Here is a 27,150-nt window from a genome sequence, read left to right as displayed (position 1 = left end):
GCTGCTGCCGCTGCGGGGCGGGCGGGGGCCGAGCCCGGTCCGGAGCGAGAGCGCGCGAGCGGCCCCCGACTCCGGCCGCCCCCCTCCGCCGGGGCTGGGTGCAGCCGCCCGGGGCCGGCGGCGCGGTGAGTCCCCGGGGACAGGAGCCGGGCTCGGCCTGGACGGTAGGCGGCGGGGCCGCTCCCTGCGAGCCGGGCTGTACCTTCTGCGGAGGGGCAGGGCCCATTGTTTGCATGGCGCTGGTTAGCGGGGCACGTTCTGGGGGGGCCTGGGGAGAAGGATGGGGGCAGGAGGAGAGTGGGGAGACCTGGGGGGGCGGAGGAGGAGGGGGGGGGTGGTGATGATGATGATGGGGGGAAGAAGAAGGGTGAGGGGTCGGGGGCAGGTGAAGGAGTGGGGGCCCTTTTGGCGGTGTAGGGCAGAGGCCATGTTTGGGGGGGGGTGGCTGCTGGAGCGCCAGTGAGGGCAAGGAAGGGGGGTATTTGGGGGGGGTGTTTCCTAGGGTGCAGGGGAGGGCAGGATGTTGGGTGAGTCGCTTTTGCTGGGGGTGGCTGTTGGGAGGGCAGTAAGCAGGGAATATTGCCTAGGGTAGCCATGGAGGGGGCAGTAGAGGGTGGACGCCAGGGGCATGACTGGATGCGGGTGTGGGTCGCTGGGTATGTCCTTTAGGAGCAGAGCAGCATGGGGGCAGCTGTCTTGCTCGCATGCCTATGGCAGTGCATGGGTGTATGCTGCTGTGGGTCAGGGCTAGGGAGAGGCATTGCTGGGCAGTGCCATGCCATCTGTCATGGGCCTTACCCCAATAACGCAGGCCGAGTCCCTTCCCTGGGCAGGGCTGGCGGAGGTGCTTGCAGGCTAGGGGCATAGATGAGACATAAACACGCATGGGATGTGAGCTTTACCCCGTGGGCCTAGCTGTTACAGTGAGGTGGGCTGGCCGGGTGCTTGTACCGAATAGGGTGCGGGGCGGCAAGTGGGATCTTAATGACAGAGCGGGATGGGCCGTGTCTGGGTTGAGGGTGTTGGAGCTGATCCTGAGGGTTGGTGGCGGGGGAAGATTTGGGTGGCAGAATGGGTGAGAGCTTGTTGAATATGTGGGCTGGTGGGGCCTAGAGTCAAACTATGGGTGAGATGATTATGGTGCAGGGGGAGCCCCTCTGTATGTGCAGTGGCTGAGGGGACTGATTTACTGGGATGCATGGAGAAGGGGTGTAGGGCAGACCCCCAGAGACCTTACTACTGAAATGTAAGGAGCATTTCTTGGCTGGATCTCACCTTCTTGGCCCATGGGTTGGGATGGGGGAAGATGAGAAGCAATGGCTCTCTGGCTGGCTGTAATAGGGGTTTGGCAGGGCAGAGTTGAAGGGGATTCTTCTGCATTCCCTTGGTTAAAAGGTGGCTTTCCCTGTCTCTTTCAGAGTCTGGAGCCGTGCTGGAGCCGGCAAACTTCCTTGGGCCTGGGCCCGTGAGGGGAGTGGTGGGGTGAGAAGGCTGGGATCGCAGGCCTGCTTTGCTCCAAAGATGTTTCCCCAAAACCGACCCCCGGTGAGTGCCTGGTTAGGCTCCGGTCCTGTCACAGTCACACGGCCCTGTATGGAATAGCATTGGTGTGCTCCTTCCTTGCGTTCAATTGACGCCTTTCCCCCTTTGCGTCCCTGAAGGCTGGTCTGTCTGTATTGCCCCACCTGGGGGGAGGGGGGAAGCAGTTGTTGCTTCTGCCTTTGCAAGAGAGTCCCACTGGTGTCACTTGCAGTGTGAATTTAAACCAGTGCGAAAAGCTGGGGGGGACGCTCTTATTTCAGTTCCTCTTAGGAAGAGAGCCTTCGTTAAAGGAAATGGGAGCCCAGACGCACCCGGGTCATGTTCCCCAGCATGGCTATTAAACCCTGGCTGCTAAGATGGAGTCAAAGGTGGCAAATGATTGCCCTTCAAGGAGCCAACGTCCGTTGTGACAGTTCTCCCTCCGCTGTCCCTGTCCCCTCCTCAGAAGTGCCCGCTGTTCATCTCTCCCTTGTGACGCGAGCAGAGGTTGGGGTGGTGACACTGGGACTGGGGATTCTGCGGTCATGGCCCTGGAAGCCTTTGATTCCCCTTCAAAGAGGCTGGTCGGTAACAGGCTTCTTGCGAGCTGCATGAATTGCACTGGCCACATGGCAGTGACTGTCCTGTTTCCTCCATGCCCTCTGCGTAGGCTCATCTCCAGGCACCCGCCGTGGCTTCGGCAGCTGGCAGCACGGTTTCCACGGCCCCTCAGTCCCTGAAACTGACCTACCCAGAGACCTTGGACCGGATCAAGGAGGAATTCCAGTTCCTGCAAAACCAATACCACAGGTAACGAGCTGCCAACTCCACTGCGCCAGCAAGAAGCTGTGCCACTTAATTGAGCTGGCAACAAACACTCCCCGATCTCCACGCTGGGCATTAGGTCTAGGTTGGTGGGAAGTGGCATGCCACGCCGTCGCGGGCACTGAGCCATACGTGCAGCGAGAGGGTGAGAAGCCGCCTCGGTTCCTTGAAACGCTCTCATTGCAGAGCGCTACCGCGCCTGCCGAAAGCTCTCCCAGTGCGTCTGGGCTGCTGGCCGTGCTTTCGGATATGTCCTGACATGAGCCGCTGCGTCGCAAGGACCCTTCGCACGCCCTTTTTCCTCCTAGCGTCTGGTAACCAGGCTCCGGATTCCTGCCTGCCATGTTGCCGCTCTGGGCGGTTCCTAAATGCACCCTCCTTCCCCCGGCCCTGCTTTTGTAGCTTGCCACATTTGGAAAACAGATGAGAAAACATTCAAACTTCCTGCAACCTGTTTCCTTGGAGCGCGGAAGCCCATGACACGCTCTCCTTCCTGCGTGCCCCCTTTTCCCAGTTCCCTCTCTCTTGCCAGATGGGACTCGATGGATTCTGCTCAGTGGCTCTTTTCTCCGGGGCAGGGGGTGGCCAAGCCGAAGTTTTGCGTGACTCGGTTCTGTTCAGGCCTTGTGTTTGTGTGCCGCCAGCTAATCCGTGGTCTGTTGGTGAGGGGTGGTGGATGGGGGCGGAGGGGTCTCTCTCTCTCTCAGGCTCTTTATTTTTACAGCTTGAAGTTAGAATGTGAAAAACTGGCAACAGAAAAAACAGAAATCCAGCGCCATTATGTCATGGTGAGTTTCCCTTCAAGAGAGCGGAGCGGGGTGCGGGGTGGCGCTCCCCTTCCCCAGCCTTCTGAGCAAGCAAAAGACAAAAACCGGGCTGCATTTCCCTGGCTCTCCCTGTGTGTATGGGGGCTGCTGCGCCTGACCCAGAGATCTGGCTGGGTGACCTCACTCATGAGATGAGCGCGGCTGAGCTCTGCCCTAGTGGCTTTCAGCAGCACATATTATTGCTGCCTGGGGGGGAGGGAGCGCTGATTTTGTGATTTACTAGGCCCCAAGCTGTGTGAGGAGGGGAGGGAACTGGGAGGTGGCTACCGCCCCATCTTTGCTCCTGCTGCTGGAGTTGGGAAGGGAAGGGGTCGCAGTCTGCTTGTTGGTTTCCCTTTCCCATCTCTCTGCTGGAAAAGAAATGGGGCCGGATTGCGAGGTGCAGAGACTGCCTGGGCTGTGGGGCCTGTGTTTGAAGAAGACCGTCCTGGTTGCTTTCTCTCTCCCATGGGGCGGGGTGCTGAGGAGAGCTTTCCCTGCTCCTGGCAGATCCCGATAGTGCAGGAATTCGGGATTAGGCTGACCTTGCACATGTGTGCTGGAGAGGACTTGGCGGTTGTGGTTTGCCCGTCAGCCTTGCGTCTCCCTTACTGACGCCACGTTCTGTCTCTTGCAGTACTATGAAATGTCCTACGGCCTGAACATCGAAATGCACAAACAGGTGAGTCTCCGGCATGCCTTGTCTTCCTGCCAACCGCCTCACAGTGGGATCACTCTTTCTTCCCACTGTCGCTTTTCTCCTTATGCAAAACGCAGCTTGGGGTGTGGATTCCCACCGTGGGGGCTGGGAAGGTGGTCTAAGGTTCGCGCCCACCCTGCCTTTCCCATGTTGGGGGGGAGGCAGCCCCCCACTATAGAAAAGGATAAGAGCCGCTGTTGCAGGGTTACAGTGGAGGATTCCGTTTCCTGGTCTGCTGATGGCTTGCTGAGTGTTCTTGGGACAGCCCCTCTGTGCCTCAGTGTTCCCCGCTGTGAAATGGGGATATTTCTGGCCAGTAGAGGTGGTCTGCGTGCGCCCCTGCAGCTGGTTCTTCCTGTGAACCTTTGCCCGGTGCTCCTGAAGCTTGGCGCGTGTGCGGGGAAGGTGGGCTTTAGGCCCCTGTGCTGTGGGACACCTGTGTTAAGCAGGACAGCCCCTGGGTACCCGTCCAGCAAAGGGAACCGCGGCAAACTGGGGAGAACTGGGCCCTGCTAGCAGAGGGGGGGAAGCTGTCGGATCATTCATTGCGAGCTCCGTTAGCGGCTGCACCGGGGCTGGCAGGGGGCCTGTCAAGTGTCCAGGGGGCCGGGAAACATTGTATCTTCTCCTCTTGCTGCCAGATCTGCCCCATGAACCACAGTGGCCACGTTGCTTCTGTCTCGGGGAGTCCGTGTGGGGAGGGGACGCCAGGGGCTCGGAAGCCTTCAGTCTTCTCTTGCCTCCCCCTCCCTCCCCCCCCCCCTGCTGCACTGCGCACTGGGTTACCAGCTGCTCTGAGACAGAAGGTTTCTTCTCATCTATTTTTAAAGAGGCTGCATAGGAGTCTGGCAGCACGTGCCTTAGCCAACCACATCCCCCCAGCCCCGGTGGTCTCACCCCTCCCCTCCACCTGGCCAGCTGTTGCACAGGTGTGTCTCTCGGGATCTTCCTTGGGTTTGTAGCCCAGACCGGGTCATCCTCTTTCACCTCCAGCCCTCTGGGGGGTGTTGGGGCTGCGTTGATGGTTGCCCTGCTCTCTGGCTTTGCATAGCTGGCTTTTTAAATTTTTTTTTCCTCTGCTGCCTTCCCAGAGAAGCCCAGAGGCGAAGGGAAGCGTAAACCCCCTGCTGTAGGAGACCGTGAGCCGAAGGGAAACGGGCCCAGCTCTGCTCTCCGCCCCCCCCACCCCCCTTCTCCCCCATTTCAGCAGACTGCTCCGCCGCGCAGACAGCAGTATTTACTGCTGATTCCAGGTGCTGCTGGCCGCCTGCCAGCGCGCTGTCTGCACTTTTAACAAGGGCCCGTACGTCTGCGCTCTGACAGCCAATGGCCCTGGTGTGAAAAATGGCAGCTGCCCACGCAGAAGACGGTGGGTTATCGGTGCCGCAGAGAGATGGACCCTCTCCTCTGCACAGCTCGCTCGTGGCTCCTGGAATCCCAGGACCGGAGCCCTGCTGAGGGGACAAGACCCAGACTCGGATGGCCCCTGAATTCCCCAGGCCCGCTGTCTGCTCCCACCCCGTCACCGCTGCCTCTGCCAGCCCACACAAGCCCTATTTCATTTTGCTTTATCGCCCGCCGCTGGCCTAACGAGCACGTCGTTAACGTAATGCTCAATGAAGAGTCTCGTTAATAAAATGGACGAGCGGCTGAATGGGCCAGGCCAGGAGAAGGCCACCCAGCGCACGTCTCACTGAGCTGGGTCACCCGCCCTTCCCTCGATAAGCCCAGGGGAGGATCCCAAAACCCAATTGTCTCGAGGGCCCCCAGGTGACTCCTGTGGAATCATCTGGGCTGCCTCCTGGGCAGGTGGAGGCTTCAGGTGCTGGGGAAGGTGCCAGCCATGGAAACCGAAGTCCTCTGAGCCGGGAAGGGCTGGTGCCGTTCCATCTTTAGCCCATCTGCTGAGCTGCCTCAGGACCGCTCTGATGGCTGCAGCCGTGTGGAAGGAGACGGAGGGGGTCCGCTCCTTTTCACATCTCCCCCGCAGGCTGGGATTCTCGGTCAGCACCGCCCTCTGACTGACTTTGAACCAGCGACCTAGTCAAAAGGCTCTGTACCCCCACCAGCTCTCACTGGCGCCTTCCAAGCCCCTTGAATCCCGGCCACTGTTCGGTACCGGGCACCCTGCGCTAGTCAAGCCCCGTTACTTTTCCCCAGGCTGTCTGATTTCTTCCTCCTGTCGTCGTGTGACCCTGGAACGCTTCGCTTTCTTGTCTTGGAGCTTCGGTGGGTGACCGGGCCAAGCCTGCTGTGATGGCTTTCTTCTCCCTGGCTCACTGCTGGGCTGGGAAGGAAGCTCTGATCCCTAAGCATTCAACAGGGGATTCGTTGCCCTGCCGTTGGAGGGGCTAACGGCTGCTCCGTGCAGCACCATACACCCTGCAGCGGTCAAGCTGCGGAAAGATCCCGGCGAGATGAGATTTTTGGCCTGAATTTGTCCCAGGAAAAGCCCCCAAATCTGTCTGGACTTGGACTTTTCCACCCAAAATAGCGAGGGGAGGGGGTGAGGGGGAAAAAAAAGCCCTGAAAACAGCATGATCATTTTTCATGCTGAGAGCGTTAAAGTGCCAGTAAATTGCACATTAACGAGCGCGAGCGTATTGGAGGCAATGCTCCCCGAGGAGCTGGCTGCCCATCAGTGCATTAGGAAGGAGAATCCATCACTGCTGGCCCCAGGAGATGGCTAAATCCTTCCCAGAACTACCTGCTGCCAATATTTTTTTTTTTTCCGGGGGCTGGTGTGTGTCAGGGGAAGGAGGGGGAAGGGCAGTGGCTGTTTCCTTGTTGGTGCAGGGGGAGAGGGGAGAACGCAGGCAGCACGTGGCTCTTGGCTTTGTTTTTCCGTGGGGGTGAGAGGGAGAAATCTAGGACAGGCTCAGTGGATGTACAGGCTCCCGCTGAGATCAGGGCTCCATTGTGCGAGGTGCTGGACAGACAGGCCCTTCTCCAGAGGTCTGAATGGAGGCCCAGAGAGAGGAGGTGACTTTGCCAGCTCTCCAGCAGAGCTGGGAATGGGATTCAGCTGCCCTGACCCCTAGTCCAGTGCCGCGGCCGCCCGACAATCTCCAGGTCTCGGCGTCTGGCTCTAACGAGGGTCACCCCTTTAGCTAGCAATAAAGGGGGGTAACTGAGGATCTCTTTGGGCCCCGGCAGCTCCCACAGGTGTGTGCGATGGCGGCAGGATCTCGGGAACCTTTCCCGCTCACCTGTGGGCGGGTGTGATGCTCGATCCGTGCTCTGAGTGGGCTGGGATAGGTCAAAAGGCACTTTTCCATCTCGGGCGTACGCCCCCTCCCCGGGCCCTGCAATCTCCGGCGTCAAAACCAGCGGCTGTTTCCCTGCCTGTGGCCTGCCCATTCCCCCTCGTGCTATGCCGGGGTCTCGGCGCTGTCCCGCGTGAGCCCCTCTCCGGCACGGCGCTGCTGACCAATGCGGACGGGAGGCTAAAAGCCAAGCCCGCCGGCTTGTTGCGGGGCGGGGGCTCCCACCATGGCTTCTCGGAAGCAGCTGCCCTCCCTCCAGCGCTGGGAAGAGCAGAGCTGCTGTAGGGCCTGACGTGGGTGAGAGCTGGGGTGCCAAGAACCAGCCCCAGGAAGGAAAGCAGCGCTGCTCGCTCTCCCTCTGGGGTCCCTCAGTCTGAATTCCCCCCTCTGGCTGATTCTTGGGGGGGCTGTGTGGGGAACCCCAGCCTGGCTTCCCCCATGCGTTTGAGGGGGTCACGGGCCCTTTAATTCACCGCTCTCTTGAGCGGCTGGAAGGGGGGGGGGGGGATCTTTTGTCTGGCTTTGCCTAGCTTGGGGCATTGATTGAAGTGCAGCGCTGTCCTCCACCTCCTCCCCTCCCTCCCTTGCTCTCTTCCTGCATTCAGGCCGGCTGATTGCCTGTGGCACTCAAGTGTTGCAGAAAAACAGCAGCTGTAACGAGAGCACCTCTCCAGGGCTTCCTGGCAAACCGCGGAGAGCATCAATGAGCGCACTGCAGGGCTGGAGAACTATTTTCGGTGGGGCGAGGGAGAGGAGTCATTGGGGGCTGGCCATGGGGGGGGGGGGGGGGGAAGGCGGCGTTGGGGAGCGGGATGCTATCGCTGTTCCATAGGGGGAGATCGTTGCACTGAGGGCGTGGGGAAGTTTTCTCTGGGGTGGGACAGGGCAGGCATGTCCGCGCCCAGGGCGGAGGCTGGGAGCTGGCTTCGGAGATGCTGTGTGTTCCCGCCCTTTGCGCTAGGAGCTGCGCGGCCGGAGGTGCAGGCTGAGTCTGCAGGGACAGGCTTGGAGGTGCGCTGGACTTGCGTTCGGATCACCCTTGGGGTGCAGGGGGCTCTGTGTTCCGGGGAAGATGGTTGCTTGGTCCCCTGCATCAAGGACTCCCCCTCTAGCTGCTCTCTGGATCACATGGTGCCCTTCTAGGAAGGGGTGCCGCTGCCTTCCCACCTGCGCCTTTCATTGTGACTGGGCGGCAGGACTCTGGAGAGCCGTGGCTGGAAGGAGCCTGCAGGGCGGAGAGTGGACACCGGCGAGGGAGGGAGCAGAGACGCCCCCGTCTCCTGCCCTGGGGGCTGCGGACGCAGCAGAGAATCACCCGCTCGCTCGGGCGTCCTGTCCTTCATGGAGACGGGCTTTGAAGCATCAGCAACTCGTGTGCGGTGGCGGCGGTAGCCGGCCTCTCCGAAGACTTCCCTTTTTTTTTGGGAGGGAATTCTCCAAGGAGGAAACGAGCCCAGAAGCGTGCACGCTTGTGTGGTTTGTGGCACCAGCACTCCACCGAGTGGGAGAATCCACCCATGGCCCTGGCTTCTGCTGCACGCGGAGTGGCATGCTTCTGCTGCATGCACGAGCCTGCCTCCGCCCCCCCATGCTAAAGGAGGAGCGTTGCATCTGCGTGTTGACAGCAGAAGAGGCCTTGGAGGGCAAAGCCCCCAGGCTCACTGGTTCGAGTAAAGGATTGGGGGCTAGGACTCCGGGGTGCTATTCGCAGCTCTGCCACAGACCGCGTGCAGCTGTGAGCAAGCCACGGCCCTGCTCTGCACTCTGTTTTGCCCTCAGTAAAAAGGGGGGTGATCCCTAGCTACTTCTCCCATGAGTGGCGAGATGGAGCTCGTTTCTGGGAGCCTCGGATGAAAGGTGCTGGCGTGTCTCCTCCCAAAGGTGTGCGTGTGAGATTGTCGGGCTGGGAGAACCCATCAGTGGGTAATTCAGTTTGAAATGCAGCCAAATCTGCGGTGGGGACAGGGTAACTCTTTAGCACTGGCAGTGCCGCATTGGTAGTGTAGGGATCTACGTGTGACGTGCTGGAAGCTTTCGATGGAAACCTGCCGTCCACAACAGGGCTTAAGCATGGTGGCTGCAGTGGGATTCTAGAGGCAGAAGGTAATCCCTGTGTTAGAATAGGCCCAGGACACGGGGGTTTTGTACTCCTGCTTGTGGGCTGTCCACTAGCTCCAGCTCGGCGTTGGCTTGGAGGCTAGGCCATCCGGCAGCCCTTGGGAGGGAAGAGGGAGTGTTTCTTGGATGTCTTTGCGGGCCGTGGCCAGCCCTGCGTCCTGAACACATGACCTGCCCAGGGCCCGAGCTTGTGATGGGACGCATGTGCAACGGAAGCAGCCTGGTGGTGCCGCTGACGTGTGTCTTTTCTCTCCTTCCAGACGGAGATCGCCAAGCGGCTCAATGTGATCTGCGCCCAGCTCATCCCGTTCCTGTCCCAGGAGGTGAGGTGAACCTGTCGTCTCTATGGGCAGGGGTCAGGCGGGCTGGGCGGACACGGCTCCAGCCAGGGCGTGGAACATCCCATGCTGGCGCAGGCTGTGCTCCCTGCCTCTGGGCAAGCCAGGCACCTCTGACCACGGGTGGGAGTGGGTCAGGTCGTGCCATCTCCTTTCCCTGCCTCTTTAAAGGTGACCGGAGGATTTCTTTTTTTGTTTTCTTTTTGGGTCTCTCCCAGCATCAGCAGCAAGTGGTCCAGGCCGTGGAGCGAGCCAAGCAGGTGACTATGGCAGAGTTGAACGCAGCCATCGGGGTATGTGGACCGTCCCCCCGCTGCTGGCCACAGTGTGTACCGCCCCGGCCGGGATTTAACTCAGGCTCCTGCCCCTGGGGCGGTGGGAGGGGATCTCGGCCCGTCCGAGGCTGGGTCCGTGCTCCGGCCTCTCTTGGCACCCGGTGGCGCGGTGCCTTCTCATCCAGCTCAGAGCGCCCGAGAGGGGATTGTCCTACTTTAGCCGAAGCGGCTGCTGTCTGGGACCTCGGGCTGATGCTTTTCTTACGGCGTCTATCCCTGTGGTAGCTAGCGCTCTGGCTCCTGCTTCTCCCCCAGCCCGTTGCAGGGGGTAGAATCTTATTTATATTCCCGGCCCTTTATCAACTGCCCCGTGCCCTCGGGAGCAGAGTCTCTGTTCAGTGGAACCCAGTGCAGGGCAGAAGGGATTTTGGTTTTTAAAGAACCGGTGCTGTAGATACCCCAGAGACCCTTCAAATCCACCTTCTGCAGTGAGTGGCACCATCTGTGCAGGATGCGGGTGGGGGGGAATGTCTCGTTACAGGACGGCTTGTTCACGGGAGGGGGGTGTCCTCTCTCTTCGTCTTCCTAAGATGCCAGTGAAATGTATGCCTCTAAAGAGACCCTGGAAAAGGCCTCCAAGCCCGCTCTCTGGTGCGGACGGGCTAGTGCAGTAACACAGCCTCACTCAGCCCCCACCGGACGCGGGCCCTAGAATTGTCTGAAGGTTTGGCCGTGGGGGACCACGTGGGGTCTCGAAAGCCAGCCCTCTCAGGACTTTGGGGGGGATTTTGTGCCGAGTGGTGGGAGGATAGGGGGAAGCGTAATCCCGCCCCAGGACCGAGAGCGGCGGGGAAGAATGTGAGACGCCAGCAGAAATAAAACACAAGTCGAGGAAGGAAGCGGGGCCCGACAACGGCGCGGTGACAACGTGCTCCATAGCCGCAGTTAATGAGCAGATTATGAGAGCCTTTAAACGGAGGGACGTGAAAATGATAATGGAACAGGGTAATTGGATTTGGCACGGCATGCCAGGGATTGGGGACATGAGACGCCGTGCGGCGCGTCTGGAACAAAACGTGGCATGCAAGTGGGGCCAGATGCCGCGGGAGACGGGGAAGCGTTATGGATCCGTGTGGCGGGGAGGGCTGGCGGCATGGCTCTTGCGGGCTGTGATGGGAAAGCTAAACGCAGCTGAGAGTCAGAGGCTTAAGAGACCTGGATGTGTCAAAGCAGGACAAACGGTGCAGGAGAATAGGGAGCGGGGAGAAGAGGCACTTCCCAGTGAGGAGGACAGAGTATTAGCGCTCGCATACCTTGGTAAGGCAGGGCAGCGCTGCTTCGGAGGCATAAATTAAAAATGATGGAGCTGGATCGCGGCAGGGCTGGATAATTGATGCGTGAAGCTATTTTGCTGAGGATTCTGTTGCGAGGTGCGCCTGTGTGGAATTACTTAGCCCCAGAAATCCCCCCTCGTTAGTGAGGCTTGGCGGAATTTGTTTTTATATCATTTTTGATGTTTTTAAAGCATTTTTCCTCTTTTTCGTATTTACATTTTCACAGTTGTGGGGAATCCTGAGTGGATCGGACAATTATTTACTGGCAGTAGATGCTGAGACTTTAAGAAGTTAAAGCTTTAGAATCATTAAAAGACACACAATGTCACATGATGTGTCAAAATAGACCGAGTAAATACCCTTAAATCAAACACTGATGAGTTTGCAAGGAGCATTTCTCTTACTTTGCGTATCTGTGAGGTTTGATTATTATTGATGGAAACAATTTGTGTGTATATTATAAAAATGACATTTGCCAACTGAAATCTAATCCTTCCACACCTACTTTTAGTTTAAAGTACACGGTCAAGTTATACTCTATTGTTTTTTTTTTTTTTTTTTAAATCAAATACCCCCCACAACCTTTTTATAAAAACCGAACACCGAGCAAGGTGCATCCATGGCAAGCTTTCTGTCGCAGTGTGAACAGAGACTTGCCCCAGGTGTAGTTCCCCACCAGGGCGTTGCAGGTCTACAGGACACCAGTGAAACAGGACTCTAAACAAGAGTGAAACAGACTCCTCTAGCCACCCAGAGAGAAATGTAGAAAGCAAAGTATGCAGAATGCAAAGTGGATTGTAATGGACTTTGCTCTGAAGACTCTAGAGGGATGTTAGGGACTCGGGGAAGGGTTTGGAGATCGTTTTTTGGTATGCAAGTGAACTTCACAAGTGTCCCTATTAGGAAGAGATGTTTTCTTGTTTTGTTTGGCCACCGTCTTCCCAACAGTAGCCATCCAAAGTTGGCTTGTGCCCAAGGAAAGGGGGAAGGTGGTGGCTGACGGGAGCAAGGATTGTGGTGTACGGTGAATAACACTGCTAGCCCAGCCTGGCTACTGGCGTGTGAGATCTCTGATGGCCGGGGGAAGCCAAGCCAGCTGCAGCAGAGGCAAGCGGGTTATTCTGGCTGCAGTTACCCTGTCTGGGATATTCACCTTGGAGCCCAGACTCTTATCCTTCCGCCGCCGTAGTTCTGACCTCTACCTTTATTTCTTAAAGCGGATTTAGCGCCGGTGCAAGGTGCTGGACTGAGAGCTCTGGAGACTGAAGTCCTCTCTGTCCATAGTGCAGGTACCGCATGGGTGGCAGTGGTCCGGCAAACTTCCTCTGTGCCCACCCGGGGGAGAGCCGCAACCAGGGGAGACGAGCGGTATCCGTTCAGTCTCCTTGGCACGTTTGGTCACTAGTTTCTCCACTAACCATGGGGCTGGTTGTCGTAACTCCAGGATGGGATCCCTCCCCCCCCTTCCGCTAGGCCCTGGACAGCCTGCCATCTGACCGCTGTCGGACAGCAGCCTCTGGTTCCTTCCCACCTGGCCGGCTGGTGGAGGGAGGCTCTGTCCGTCTGACTGCCGGGGGCTTCTTGAAGATCCCGGCTTGCACGGACTGGCCCTTGAGGGCAGGGTGGGAAAAAACCAGACGCTGCCGCTCCTCAGGCGCTGGCGTGTCAGGTGGCGTTGCTGGGTCTCATCCGCTCCTCTTCCTCTGTCTCTCCACAGCATCAGCTCCAGGCACAGCACCTGTCCCACCACGCTCCTCCCATCCCGCTGACCCCTCACCCCTCCGGCTTGCAGCCCGCCAGCCTCGCCAGCCTCGGCGGAGCCTCTGGCCTGCTGGCTCTGTCCGGGGCCCTGGGAGCTCAGGCCCAGCTCCTCACGAAGGATGACCGGGGACTTCATGACAGTGAACACAGAGGTAGGGCTGTGGGCTGGGTGAAAGGGGTCCAGAAGCAGCGAGGGGTGGGTCAGAGGGAGCAGGGAAGCTTAATCCTGACTTCCTAGCTGTCAAGGTGGTGAACTCCAGAGAGTCGGGAATCTGGGGGTGCGGCAGGCAAGGGGGACCGGAGCCCTCAGGTTTGAACCCCCTCCACACCAGCCTGAGACGGAGGGTAAGGACTGTTCTCGGTCTCTCTGGGTGCTGTGCTCTGTCGCCCTGGGGTTAGCGATGGTGCGTGGGCATGGCCAAGTGCCGCAGTTGGGAATGGTAGCGATTCAGCCCTGCTTGTCCCGGAGCAGAACTGCGCAAGGTGCAGGGCGTGGATGCATCGGGGTCCCCTGTATAAGGGCTGAGCGATGGGAGGGGAGGGGTCTCCTGCGGCCAGGGCCTTTCCAGCCAATTCCAGACAGCCCAGTTCCTGCCCCCGGAGCCACGTGCTGGGGAACTCGCCAGCCGCTAGCGAGGGTGGAAGGAAAACTTGGCTTTGGGTGGACGCTCGGTGACTGGCGCAGGGCGCTGGAGACGCCTCCCGGGCAAGGAAGGGAAAAGCTCCGTCCCCGCTGCCAAAGTTCCCGCGCGGGCTGCTGGCAGCGCAGCCGTCCCGGTGGGAGCTGAACCCTTCCTGCCCCAGACGCCCCAATAACTTGCCTGGCCTTGGGGACACTGAGTCAGCAGCCCCCCTTGTCCCCAAGCTGCAGAGCTGGGTGGCAGCAGCAGCTGCCTCATTTGGGGGGGGGGGGGGGGGCAGAGAGCATGTGCATGCTGGGGGGGCCCTGAGATGAAAGCAGCACCCTCTCTCCTCTTCCTTTCTTGCCCTGCTGCTGATCCGTGTTGCCATGGAGACAGAGAGAGACCCGGGTCCCGTAAGTACTCCTCCTCCTCCTCCGCTTATTGTTTCCTTCCAGCTGCGAAAGGCTTTGGCCAGGGAGGGGGGGGGGGGCTTTAAAAGCTTCCTTTTAGCTGTGGGGGGGTGGTGAGGTTCCCTCCCGGTGCAGGGGGAGGAGGTTGCGGGTCTGGGGGAGGAGGGGTTGCCACCTGAAGCGATGGAAAGGAGCTGGCTGGTGGCCAAGGTCACGGTGGATTGAATCTATCCTCCCCCTCTCCCCGTGTCTGTGCTGCGTGGGAAGGGAGGCAGGGCATTGCACCCCCATGTAGGGGAAAGGGGGAGCGTCCCATGGACCCACGGTCTGGTTCACAATGGGGGCTGGAAGCTGCGCACCCCGTGGGATGCAGCTCTGGGGGGGAGACATCGGCACCTTTTTATAACCGGGGCTCGCGCTGAGCAAAACCCTTCCTGGCGATTCCCCTCAGGCTGAGGCTGCCTCAGCGTGCGACCCTGGCAGCCCTCCGTCCGCCCCCGCCCGGCCCCTCCAACCCAGATCGTCCCCGTCCGAGGGCAGGGTCCATCTCCCTCTTCCTTGGGCCGCCACCCCCGCGGCGTCCTCCTGCGGCTCTCGATGCACTGTGCAAACAGGGGGGCCCCATCTCAGCCCTTGGCTGCATCGGATGCAGCTCCAGCTGGCCTGGCACCTCCCTCCTCAGGTGGGGACTGTGTTATCCCCGGCTCTGTGGGAGGCTGGTGAAGCTTATACCTGGTTTGGTGATGGGGAAACTGAGGCAGAGGGGTTGATTTTGTCCAGGTCACACAAGGGGTGGAATCCTAGCTCCTGTTAACAGGTGCAGTGTCCTTCCTCGGTATCCCCTTCGCTGCCACAGACCAGACAGGGACTTGCCAGGGGGAGTCCTTCCAGCCTGGCTCTCCCCTCCTGCATCTGCACCCGCTGCTCTCAGGTGCTGGGGTGGCAGGAGGCGCTGGCTGGCCAGATGCAGGAGCAGTCAGAGAGGGCCAAAGCCTGGGGCCCCGTGGCCTGGGGGAGAGGGCCGAGCCGTGGGTTCTAGCTGGTGAACTCGAGCCATTCCTGCTCTGAGAGACAGCTGCAAACAAATGCAATGCAGCCCCCGTTACCCACCTGTCTGGGGGTGCCAGGCACCTGCCAGTGGGGTTGTATCTCCCAGAGTGCACAGCTTGCTGTGCGTGGCCTGCCCTGCGCCAACCTCTGGGACGCCAGCCTCCTGGCTAGTGGGAGCCAGGCTGGGGGGGGGGGGGGGATCTGGCTCTGACCCAGTTTTGTGGTCGCAAGCTGCCAGCAGAGCCCGGGGTGTCACGGAGCTCTGCTCTCCCCGGGGTGGAAGCTGCCTCCTGTATCTCTGACCCAGTCTCTTCCCCCATCCCTCCCCACCTCTTCTGCTGGGACCTAACCTTGGTCTGGAGGAGCCATGTCCCAGCAGCAGGGCCCTGTCCACTGCCCGTCTGTCTGCGTGGCAGCAGGGTAGAGAGGCTCCCGCTGCCCTGGGCAAGTGCTCGCCCTGGAGACAGGAGCTCACCTCCTGGCCTGATCCCCCTTCCAGCTCTGCCCCCCGCCCCCTTGGCCAGCTGCTGCTGTCCTGGGGGCTCATGTGGGAGGGAAATCGAGCTTCGGTTCATCCCAAGCTGCTCGGGAGATGCAGCCGGGGGGAGGGTTAAGTGACCTTGGTCTCCCTTGAGCAGGTGGGGCAGAGCAGAGCCCAGCTGTCCGAAGGCAGCAGCCTGGTGGGAATGTCTCAGCAGGGTGGAGGGTTTGGGGCTATGCTGTTATCCCTGCCCGTCCTGATTGCGGGGGTGGGGGGGAGCAGAGGCCCGGGGGGCGGCAGTGATCCCTCTTCAGAAAGGGGGTGGGATTTAGCTTGAGGTGGCTGTCTCGGCCTCGTAAAGCGTCTGCTCGTCTCCTTCCCCAGAGCTCCCTGTCGCTGCCCAGCGGGGAGCGGGTGCGAGCCATCTCCGAGTACCTGAGCAACAGCAAGAAGAGGAAGGCCGAGGAGAAGGACTTTATCACGGACTACGTGAGCGGTTCTTTGCAGCTGCTGGGGGGGGGGGGGGCGGGCATGTTCCCGGAGAGCAGGGGGGGGACGACACATCTGCCCTCCACTAGCTGCTTTTCTAGGCTTGATCTCTGGGTTTGCGTCTGCCCTGCCACGAAGCTCTGTCCGGTTGCTCACTCCAAGCCTGGCTTCCGTCTCCAGCCGGGCAGCGCCCCGTGCGCAGGGCCACGTCGGCTGCAGGGTGTGAATGTGCCTCTCTGCATTTCAGGGCAGCGACGCAGACAAGAGCGAGGACAACCTGGTGGTGGATGAGGTCAGTGCTTGGGCGAGCGGCGTGTAGATGGGCTGAGGCTCCGTCTGGTGGGCTAGACGCACCGTCAGCCTCTTCTCCTTGTGGGATGGCCTCCCCTTGTTACTGGAGGCTAAACTGGACCTCCGAGGTGAAGGTCACACTACTGTGTAGTTGAAATAGAAGTGGGACCCAGGAGTCCTGCTCTGACCACTAGACCCGGAGAGCTGGGAAGAGCACCCAGGAAGCTGGCGTAGTTCTCCCCCTGCTCCCACCTGCTAGGCGCCGCTCCTTCCCAGAGCTGGGAGCAGAACCCCGGAGTTCACATCCCAAAACTGCCTGCCCCTGCTCTAACCACTGGCTCACCCTGCCTCTGGCTCCCTGCTGGCTTTGTAGGAAGTGCCCTGGCTCCTGTACCCGTCCGCGGCAGGATCCCTCCACCTGAGGTGGGTTGATCTGTCTGTCCCACAGGACCCCTCCTCCCCACACAGCGTCCACTCGTACTCCTCCCGAGAGAACGGGGTGGACAAAGTCCCACTGCAGCGGAAAGAGGCCGTGCCGCTCAGTCCCACCTCCATGGCCTCGGCCAGCAGCGTCTCCCCATCCCGGAGCAAAGACCAGCCCATGGTATGTAGCCCCGCTGCCTTTGGTGCCTTTCCTTCCTTCCCTGTGGGCAGCCAAGTCACGGGTTTCCTCCTGTCGGCGCGGAGGAGCCGCCCGCGTCCCCAGCGGGACAAGCCGGGTCATGCCCTGCCTTCTGCTCGCAGAGCTGTTCACCCCAGTGCTGCTGTGAGCAGAGCTGCGCTACTGCCTGCCGGTGCTGGGAGCTCAGAGAACTCCGCGGGTAACCCAGGGGGTTCAGATGCGGGTCTCCTGCAAGATGCAATAGGAGGCCGCCCCACAGGGCGTTTCAAGGGTGGATCCAGACTGCCTGCTCCACGGGGAGAGTGATCCGGTGTTTCCTGAGCTTCTCATGCAACCCCCTGTCCTAGCCATGGCCTCTGGGAGCTGCCACCGCCCTAGGTGGAGAGGGTTTGATGGCCTGTGGTGGGGCCCTTCTCCCCACTGCGCCAGGCTCCTGTGCTAAGCCTCATGGGCCTGGACGTCGCTGCACTGCAACTTACCGTCCTAGCTTGCTGGGGTGCTGCAGGCCAGGACCACGGGGCTGTATCCCGGCAGCTGTGCAGCCTGTCGTCTTCGTCTAGACAAGAACCAGTGCAGGCACTCTTTGGAGTCCTGCCTCTCCTCTTCCCCCACCTCCTGTCATGCCTGTGGGAGCATCCTGATTTCACAGCGGTGTTTGGGGCATGGGGCTCGGCATGGCACCCCTCCCGGGGAAGCCAGACGGGGCTTTTTGCTCCCAAGTAAGCAGTAAATCAGCGGCTTGGGTGGCTGGCATGTGGATGGGTTACCGGGCTGTGTGTGGGGTTGTAAGAGCAGAGTGCAAGCTCTGGAACCCACGGTGCCCTGAAAAGCTCTGGGTGCAGAGGGATCCCAAGGGGTCGGGGTTCTCCCGGCGGCTATGGCTGAGTGTTCGGGTCGGGCTCTCTCCTTCGCAGGTGGAGAAAGCGGCGACTCCCAGTTTGAAGTCCAGCACCCCGACTTCCCAAGGAGACGTCCCGGGGCCAGGCGCCAGCGGCGGTGCCCAGCAGTTCCGCCCGGGGGCAGCGAAGCCCTCGGTGGATTCGTTAGGTAGTGGGAGGCCTGGAGTGGGTCTTCCGGGGCGGGGGTGGAGACCCCTGAGGTTAGTGACCGTGGGGCAGGGTGCAGCAGGAAACATTCACTCACCACGTGGGTGCAAAACAGCCTGGTGTGGTGACCCGGGAGCCCAGCCTCCCTTAGGCGTTGGTGGTCCAGGCTGCTGCGTCTGGCTGTGCCCTGCCCTGGCCCAGTCTGATGCTTCCCACGCCTCGAGAGATGGCACCACGGGCCGTTCCTGGCTAACCTGGGGCCTGGCCAGGCTGCTGGGGCAGGGCCCCAGCCGGGGTGCAGCGGGTGTGATGGGGAAAGGATGCCCCAGCAGCCCCTCCACCTCGGTGAGCTCAGTCTCCAAGTCTAGTAGCCGTAAGAGGCTCCAAAGCCATGGGGCAGCCCTAGAGCCAGGGCTGGGAGCCTCCCTGCCCCCTAGGGCTGAATGTGGGGAGCAGCTGAAGGCGGAGCCGGCTGCCCGACGGTCAGCCAGGGCGCTCCCCTGTCCCCGCTGGCTGTGGCGGGCGCTTGAGCGAGCCCACGCCTGGTGCGCGGCGGTTCATGGGGGCTCTTCGGCGGCAGTATCTGCGAACGAGCAGGCGCGCGCCCCCGGGGGTGCTGCTTCGCTGCCGACGGCAGGGCTCGAAAGCCAAGTGGAGTCAGCAGCTCCGGCCGGCGGGAAGCGGGACTGACCTGGGAGTCACACGACAGGCCGAGGGGGCGCCGCTGGGGCGGGGGAGAGCCAGATCTCCAGGGCCCTCCTGAAGGATGGCGGCGGAAGCCGGCAGGCACCGATCGGTGTGTTTGTGAGCAGAATCGAGTCCAGGGCCAGCCATGAGGTTGGGCCTGTTTACACCATAGGTTGGTCTGGCCCTGAACTCCACCCCTACCCCCAAGGCCCTGGCCACTGCTCCTCTGACTCTGTGATTTATTTTTTTCCCTCCTTGCCCAGCTCTGGGCCTGAGGAACCCGCTGGCCGCGCAGGGCTCCTACCCGGCCGCCTTTGGCATGGCGCACCCCTCCGTCAACGGCGACATGGCCGGGGCGGGCGCCTATGCGGGGCTGCACCTGGTGTCCCCTCAGCTCAACGGGGCTGCGGCGGCCGCGGGCTACGGCCGCTCCCCTCTGGTGAGTGTCCCGCTGGGGGGGGGGTGCGCGGGGCGGCGGCCGGCCGTCTCCTGCCGGCGACTGAAGGGAATTCGCTTCTCTGCCTGGCTAGGTTGGCTACGACCCACACTCCCACTTGCGCATCTCGGGGCTGGCGGCCGGCCTGCAGGCGGGGACCTCGGGCAAACCGTAAGTGGGAGCCTGTGCTGGGCACGCGGAGACCTCCCCGGCGGGAGGCTGACGCGGGCTGTGCCGGGGCTGGGGGATTTCTCCGTGTTGGGCGTAGCACTGGCCGGGCGGGAGTCCAGGGCACTGCATGGCAAAGCAGACCCAGCTGCTGATGCTGGGCAGACTCTGAGCCTGCGCCGTCCCTTTAAATCACCCCCAGCTTCCAGGAGGCGTCGGGTTTGTGGCTGGGCTTTTAGTAATGGGATGCTTGGAGGGAGAACCCGGAGCCTGTTTGCCCGTGGGCCTGGGTCGTGCTGATGTTCCTTCCTCCTCCAGCGCCTACTCCTTCCACGTCAGCGCCGACGGGCAGATGCAGCCGGTCCCCTTCCCTCCCGACGCCCTCATCGGCACCGGCATCCCCCGGCATGCCCGCCAGCTCCACACCCTGACCCACGGCGAGGTGGTCTGCGCCGTCACCATCAGCAACTCCACGCGGCACGTCTACACGGGGGGCAAGGGCTGCGTGAAGGTGTGGGACGTGGGGCAGCCTGGGACCAAGACGCCCGTGGCACAGCTGGACTGCCTGGTAAGGGGAAGAGCTGCAGGAATAGATTAGGATGGTTCATCTTAGAAAAGAGATGACAGGGGAGAGGTCTATAAAATCATGAACCATGTGGAGAAAGTGACTCGAGACGTGTTGTTTATCCGTTCACATAACACACAACCCAGGAGTCACCTGATGAAATGAACGGGCAGCAGGTTTAATACAAACCGAAGGCAATGCTACTTCACACAACGCCCAGTCAACCTGTGGAACTCCTTGCTAGGGGGTGTTGTTCTTGCTAAATATCTAGTCATTTTTTTGTACCCAGTTAAGTTCACGGAGGATAGGTAGAGCCCTGCAAACGTGCGGGTATCCAATTTATGCCCACGGTATCGGCATCCGCGGATGCGGTTGTATTATTTTCCACCTTTGCAGATTGGATGCGGATCCAAATTTTTGTATCTGTACAGGGCTCTAAGGACAGGTCCATAATGGCTATTAGCCAAAGTGGCCAGGGATGCAACCCCGTGCTCGGGGCAACCCTAAATGTCTGACTGCCAGAAGCCAGGAGGGCAAGACGGGGGTGAATCACTGCAGCTGCCCTGTTCTGGACACTCCCCCAGGGCTCTGGTACTGGCCGCTGAATTAGAGGGACCATTGGTCTAACCCAGTGTGGCAACTCCTATGTTCTTACGTCCTGGGAATTCCAGGGCAGCCTTCAATTTTTGTGGGTACAGCTGAGAGCACATGGCGGTGTCTGGTTTGGGGAAGCAGTTGGATGGGTCCCCAAATCAGTGAGAGATGCATTCCCTGAGAGCCTCCCTCCCCCCGGTTATCTGCATGTGCAATGATCAGCAGTGCAAAGAAACAAATGCAAGGCTGGGTCTGCAAATTAGCCTGATTATGAGGATTTGGGCTCAGCCCCTTTGCCCCTTGGTACTTGAATATATGGTGCTGGGTGCAAAGGATTTTGTGACCAATCGCAGGCTGGGTATCTTTCTGTCTAGGTGCTTCTCCCCCCCTCCCCCCATTGTAATATCGTGACATCTCGCAGTCAATGGATTTCATCCTCTGGCAGTGATATGTGACAAGTGTGTAGGCATTTGGGTGTCGCAGTGAGTCTGTTTAAAAAAAAAAAAAAAAAAAAAAAATCAGTGGAGGTAGATTTAAACCCTGGTCAGTTGACTTAATCCCCCAAATTTCACCTCCCTTAAACCTTGCACAAATCGCTTGATGTTTGTGCCTTAGCCCCGATTTACAGATGGGTAAACTAACATAACTCAGCTACTTTGTTGGCGATCCAAGCCTTGAATCATGCAGTATGGCCTAGTGGATTGAACACTGGACAAGGGCTCGCATCTGTTCCTTGTTCACGCGCCTGCTGTTTGACTGTAGGCAAATCACTCTGTCTTCCCGTGCCTCGGTTTCCCCATTTATAAAACGGGTGGTAACGACCTCCTCTGTAAAGTGCTTTCAGATCTATGGATGAAATGGGCTAGGTGGTATTATACAGCACTCTCCGATCTTCCAGGAAAAAGTTCTGTGCACGTACAAAGGGCAAAATCTTCAGTAGCATGCACCCTAATTGAGGAACACACACACACACAAGCCCATCGTTGTGTGAACACGCACAACACACACAGCCCATCCGGGTGGATGCACATGATTTTCAAGACTCTATTGAGAATCGTTGTGATCTGGTGAGAAATATTCTCCATATGAAAATGTAGCTGCACTATTCCATTGCTGAGATGTTAGGACATATTTAATGGATTACTATTGCGGGCAGGGAATATGTCTCCATTCTCCCCCCCCCACCCCTTGGTTTGTTTTGACAGTGGTGTGTGGAACCAGTTTCTGTTTCCCCTTGGATATAGTCATGCAGGCCCTGTTCCTGCAGACGCATACACATGCGCTTGAAGCTAAGCACTTTCATAAGTGTTTGCAGGATTGGCTGTAGTCTCTTTTTCTGCTTTTGCTTATGTGGATCTTAGTTCCTTGTTTAATGAGACACCCTGAAAAATGGGATTCCAGGGCCACCGGGGCGGGGACAACACCTGAAACTATTTTTAACGTTGACTAACCCAATCTAACAACAAAATACAGAGCTATCTTTTTCTGCTGGCCCTAGGGCAGCAATCTGGTAACCAATCTTCTTCCTGGAGTTGTGCTGACCTTGAAGATACTGATGCATAAACAAGGAAGCGAATGAATCATGATAATTTCAGGCTGCATCAGAAATTCAGGAGAGGGAAAATCAGTATTTTGGTAATTGTAGGTGGTGCATACATTATTCGGTGAGGTTCTCCGTTCTGTGTTAGGAAGGCGGTTAGACTAGATGAACCAAATACCCATTTTGGCCTTAAGTCGACGAATGCTCTGGGGAGGCAAGGAATTGCTGTTGTCACCATTTTACAGGTGGGGAAACTGAGGCCCAGCACGGCTAAGTGACTTGACCCAAGGTCATAAACGGAGTCGGGCAGAGTTGGGAATAGAATCCAGGTCTCATCCAGCGCCCTGACCACTAGTTCTTCCCACCTGGGAGAACAGGCTGTGTGACTAACCTGCTCCTCTCCCGCTCCTGGCAATGAGCTCTGTCCTGCAGGCTCTCTGCGCTATTGCTCCTTTTGTTCCTGTGCCAGACCCAGCCGAGTCTGTCGAGCAGCGGGGGGGGAGAGCCGGTGCTGTGGGCATTAACCGCTGACAATCCTGCGCTAGTAAAGCGAAGGCTTCCTCTTGGGCCAGCAGGTGCATTAGCTTGGTGCCGGTAGCCAAGGTCCATCGGCTTTGGGCTGCGGGTCTCTTCCCACCACCCTGACGGGTGGACCACAGATGGCCCCATCCACTGGCGTTTCCTTTGGGAGGCGGCGACTGGCCACTAGCTGGGACTCAAACGGGCATCGCAGCTGTGGCAATAAGTGGCCCTGCTGCTTCCCTTCCTCTTCCCTCGCAGAACCGGGACAACTACATCCGCTCCTGCAAGCTCCTCCCGGACGGGCGCAGCCTCATCGTGGGGGGTGAGGCCAGCACCTTGTCCATCTGGGACCTGGCCGCCCCCACCCCCCGCATCAAGGCGGAGCTGACCTCCTCGGCCCCCGCCTGCTACGCCTTGGCCATCAGCCCCGACGCCAAGGTCTGCTTCTCCTGCTGCAGCGACGGCAACATCGTGGTGTGGGACCTGCAGAACCAGACCCTGGTCAGGTGAGCGCCGGGGTTTGCCTGCCTCCTCCTCCTCCTCCCCCCCCCCCCGGGCATCCCTTCCCAGGATGCAATGCGGTACTGCGGGCTGGCACTGGGGAAGGGAGGTGCTGCCCGGTCCCAGGCCACGGGACCCTAGGCTGGCTTGGCAGCAGGCGACGGGGTCTGACGGCCGCTCTCTCCCCTGCAGGCAGTTCCAGGGCCACACGGACGGCGCCAGCTGCATCGATATCTCCAACGACGGCACCAAGCTGTGGACGGGGGGGCTGGATAACACGGTGCGGTGCTGGGACCTGCGGGAGGGGCGCCAGCTGCAGCAGCACGACTTCAGCTCCCAGGTAGGTGGGCGAGGGGGCGCTGCGGAGCCCACGCAGGGGGCGGGAAGGGCGCCGTGCTGTGCTCGCCCCTCCCCTGGACGGCCAGCCTGGCAGGGACCCGTTCCCTGGGGCCTGACTCTGCCTTCTCCCCAGATCTTCTCGCTGGGTTACTGCCCCACGGGGGAGTGGCTCGCCGTCGGCATGGAGAGCAGCAACGTGGAGATCCTGCACGTGGCCAAGCCGGACAAGTACCAGCTGCACCTCCACGAGAGCTGCGTCCTCTCCCTCAAATTCGCCGCCTGCGGTAGGGACGTGCCGTCGCTTCTAACCTGCTCCGTGGGCAGGCTGGGCCGAGCGAGCGGCGCCGCAAACCCCTCTGTAGCAGGCTTCGATGCGAAGGCAGGCGTCCCACCTCTGGAGGGATGCCTCTCTCCCCCCTCGAGTGGGAGCTAGGTGCACTGCCCAGCCCAGAATCCCCTCTGCTCTGGGACCCTCTTGCCAGCCATGTCCCTTGCCTGAGCTCCTAGGGGAAGATGAACAGCCCCTTCCACACCGTGCACCTGGACAGCTCTGTGGTGCTGTCAGTGGGAGTAGGAGGAAGCAGAGGAGCCTTCCTTCCTGACCTTTTGCCGTGAGCCAGGTCCCCCCTGAAGCATGAGAGTGCCTCACTGGTATTTCCACTGGCGTCAAGCTGCAGATCGTTCTGCCTGAGTGGGAGCGATCCCTTCTCCTTCCCTGCGTTCCGCTTTGGAGCATAATTTTGGTGCATGCCTCTGCTTTCGTGCAGGGAGATGTCTTCCCCTTCCTGCCTCTGTGTCCTAGGGATAGCTGGTGACCCTATCTGTGTCTGGGGGCAGGGCACACACGTGCCTTGAATGGGGAAACCCCTGGGGGCAGGGCCCTGCACACTGGCCTTGAGCAAGACTTGCCCACCTCCCTCCCATCCTGCTCACACGCTGACTCTGCCGCAGGTAAATGGTTCGTCAGCACAGGGAAGGACAATCTGCTGAATGCCTGGAGGACGCCCTATGGAGCCAGCATCTTCCAGGTGAGTCGGGGGGTTGCTTGTCCTGCCAAGGAATTGGCTGGCAAGGGGTTAAACCAGGGGCAGCGGCAGGAGAGGCCATCTCAGCAGGAGCCCAGTTTAGCCCAGTAGTAAATTTGTCTTAATCCCTTATCCTCAAACAATCGGCTCTCTAAACTAGCGCAGCCTAGTGTCTCCCTGGAGGGCTTGCTAAGTAGCTCAAGGCCAGCTGGTATAAATCACTGCTGCAGCAGTCCAAGGGAATGCAGGAGGGACTGTTCCACAGCCTTATAAATGAGCTGGTTTGATCCGTTTCCTCTCCCCGCTCTTCCTTGCAGTCAAAGGAATCCTCCTCGGTCCTGAGCTGTGACATCTCCACGGACGACCAGTTTATAGTGACCGGCTCTGGGGACAAGAAGGCCACGGTTTATGAGGTCATTTACTGAGAGGCGGCTCGACCTGGGGGAACTGGATGGGCGTCCGGGGCCCGCCCCTTCTGCCCGACGGACAACCATCCGCATCAGAGACTTTCCAAAGAACCCCTGCAAGGGAGTGGGGTGGGGGGAGGAATTGAGGCTGGCGAGAAGACACAGTGGGGAGGGGGCCTGTGGACTTCCAGCAGGTGCCTTCTTCCTGCGAGGAATGGCTCTCGGTCCGAAGGGACAGTGTCTGCCCCCATCTAACTTCCTGGGGACTCTCATTCTGTCTGCTTTTTAATCGGAACTCGGGGGGATTTTTTTTAATTGTTGTACACTTTTTTTAAATGCCTCAGGCTGAGTGAGGAAGGAGGTAGCCCCTCCACGCTTGGCTGCCTGGCTTCTAGGTTGTATTTAATAAAAAACCAACCCAACAAGCCCCCCTGAGAGCGGTGAGCCCTGGCGGCTAGAGAACGACAGGCCTGGGGCGTGGTTGCAGGGGAGCGCCGGAGCAGTCCATGAATCGGCTTGTCGGGTTAGGGCTGGGAAACCAGCCCAGCTCCTGGGTGACCCCTGCGGCTTCTAACAGAGGAGGAGTGAGGGTGTCTGTGGCAGGGGGTGCGTTGGAATATCCCTCCCCGGCTCCTCAGCCCACGCAGGACTAATTGCAATGCCCAACAAGCAGCTGAGGGTTAAGTGATTTGTTGTTCTTCCTGCACTTTGATGTGCTGGTAGAAGGAAGCACGGGCCTCGGTCTCCATCAGGCCACAGCATAGGCGGCTGCTTGCGCTCGCCCTGCGGGGTGTGAAACGCCCCGATGTGTTAGTGCGCACCCCTCCCCTCCCCTGGCCTGGTGCAGTGTAATACGTCTTCCCCTGCGTGGAAGAGGGCTGGGGCTGGCCACTGCTGCAAGAAGAGGCGGCTGAGTCCCCGTGCAGCACTCCAACTTCAGTCAGTGCCAGGGGCCTGGAGCCGCTGGCTCTAGGTCGTGCTGGAGCCAGGAGAGGGCTCGGCGGGGAAGCCATCTACCTGAACAGAAGCAATGTAATGGTGCACGTAGGGAACACGGAGCCCTCCACAGTCTGGACACCCTCCTCCCCAGCCAGCTGGAAGCAGCTAGGCCAGGGGCCCATGTCCCAGGGCCCCCTCTCGTGTGTGCTGCTGCTACAGGAGTAATTGCTTGGCTTCCTTGCGGGTGGGGAGGAGGGCAGCTGTGGGGCTTCTTGCAGGGTCAGGTTTTCGGTCTGGCCGGGCTCCCTCGCTGCCCCTGCTGTGAGTTGGGGAGCAAATAGCAGACTCTAAGGCGAGCGGGCTGGGCGCGGAGAGCTCTCCTACCGCCTTCGCTCCTCTTTTCAGTCACCTGCCAGAGGAAGCGAGGGGCGCAGCCTGCTGTGCGTCTGCCCTGCGGACCGTGGAGGCATAGCTCCAGCACCGGCCAGGCCCCTAAACCCCACCTGCTCCCTCTACCGAGGTGGAGATGCTCTGCCCCAGCCCTGCGACAGGTAGCACAGGGATCTGCTCTTCCAGCTGGCAGCTGCTGCTGCCTCCAGGCTGGGGTCTCTGCCAAGTGCAGCCTGCCTGTGGACGTCAGGGCGAAGAGAACTGATGCAGCCTCCTTGGGCCTGACACTTCAGCTGCATCAGCAAAATCACCTCCCTCCCCTGCTTGTCACTTCCTCGCAGAGAGGGAAGGGGGAAAGTGGTGGGGTGGGTTTTTAATGGCTGCCCTACTTACATGGTCTCCCTTCCCCCTCCTGCAGGTGTGTGTCTGTGCAAACTGCTGCCTGCATGGACTTCTAGCTTTCTACCTTGCTTTGGCTGGAAGGACTGGCTCAGCCTGGCCCGAAAACAACTCTTCTTTTTCACAGGGGCAGGGAAAAAAACGAGAGCAGCTGTGAAGATTTTTCTTTGGGGTGGGACTGAGACCCCGTGAAGTGTTGCAGATGCAGTGGCCCTGCAAGCCAGAACACCCCCGAGCCCAGGTTCAAGTCTCTGCTTTGAATCGGGGGAGCAGGGATTTGAAATGGAGCACCCCGCCTCCCCCGGGAGGGCTGGAGCCCATTGGGCTAGTGGGGGCAGGGGGCTCTGCGTTTGACTGGCAATTCCAGCCTGGATCTGTACAGCCGTTCCCATGAAACACGTGGCACGGGGCTGCACTGCCAGGAAACACTGGTTAAAACAACATGGCACTTCCTGGGTGAAGGGGTGGAGGAATTTGTCAACTTTCAACTGGCTCCAGTGCTGCCTCATCCCCGTCAACCAGCCCGTGCCTGTCTGCCCCTTCCCCCGTAGCGCCTGTGTTTATAGTTTCAGGGGTGACCTGTGCTTATGAGGGCTGGAGCCAAGCTGGGTGTCGAGGCATCATCCTTCCCTCTGAATTCCCTGGCAGGCTGGTTCTGCTCTGTCCCCGTCTCCGAGCAAGG

General features: G+C 59.8%; 1 protein-coding gene across 5 annotated transcripts; it reads left to right on the top strand.

The window, feature by feature from the left end:
• Positions 1 to 26,335, top strand: LOC137160248 (transducin-like enhancer protein 1). 5 transcript variants are annotated; one of them, XM_067558721.1, is made up of 21 exons: positions 1 to 125; positions 1,419 to 1,545; positions 2,192 to 2,331; positions 3,071 to 3,134; positions 3,790 to 3,834; positions 9,497 to 9,559; positions 9,793 to 9,867; positions 12,901 to 13,096; positions 13,964 to 13,980; positions 15,893 to 15,997; positions 16,245 to 16,289; positions 16,737 to 16,892; positions 17,825 to 17,957; positions 18,907 to 19,082; positions 19,174 to 19,250; positions 19,566 to 19,815; positions 22,727 to 22,974; positions 23,162 to 23,309; positions 23,442 to 23,592; positions 24,260 to 24,336; positions 24,651 to 26,335. In XM_067558721.1, the coding sequence occupies exons 2-21, from the start codon at positions 1,522 to 1,524 to the stop codon at positions 24,756 to 24,758; spliced, it is 2,298 nt and encodes a 765-aa protein (XP_067414822.1). In that variant the 5' UTR covers positions 1 to 125; positions 1,419 to 1,521; the 3' UTR covers positions 24,759 to 26,335. The 5 variants fall into 5 exon arrangements, with proteins under 5 accessions (XP_067414822.1, XP_067414831.1, XP_067414817.1 ...); XM_067558730.1 differs by having other exon boundaries at positions 10 to 164; positions 9,793 to 9,834; XM_067558716.1 differs by having other exon boundaries at positions 10 to 164.
• Positions 26,336 to 27,150: the final 815 nt, after the last annotated feature.

This window comes from Emydura macquarii, unplaced genomic scaffold (genome assembly GCF_026122565.2).
Source record: "Emydura macquarii macquarii isolate MOO-44397 ecotype Brisbane River unplaced genomic scaffold, CSIRO-AGI_Emac_v2 contig_306, whole genome shotgun sequence".
In the NCBI taxonomy this organism is placed as follows: domain Eukaryota; kingdom Metazoa; phylum Chordata; order Testudines; family Chelidae; genus Emydura; species Emydura macquarii.
This window is presented reverse-complemented; position numbering and strand designations above follow the sequence as displayed.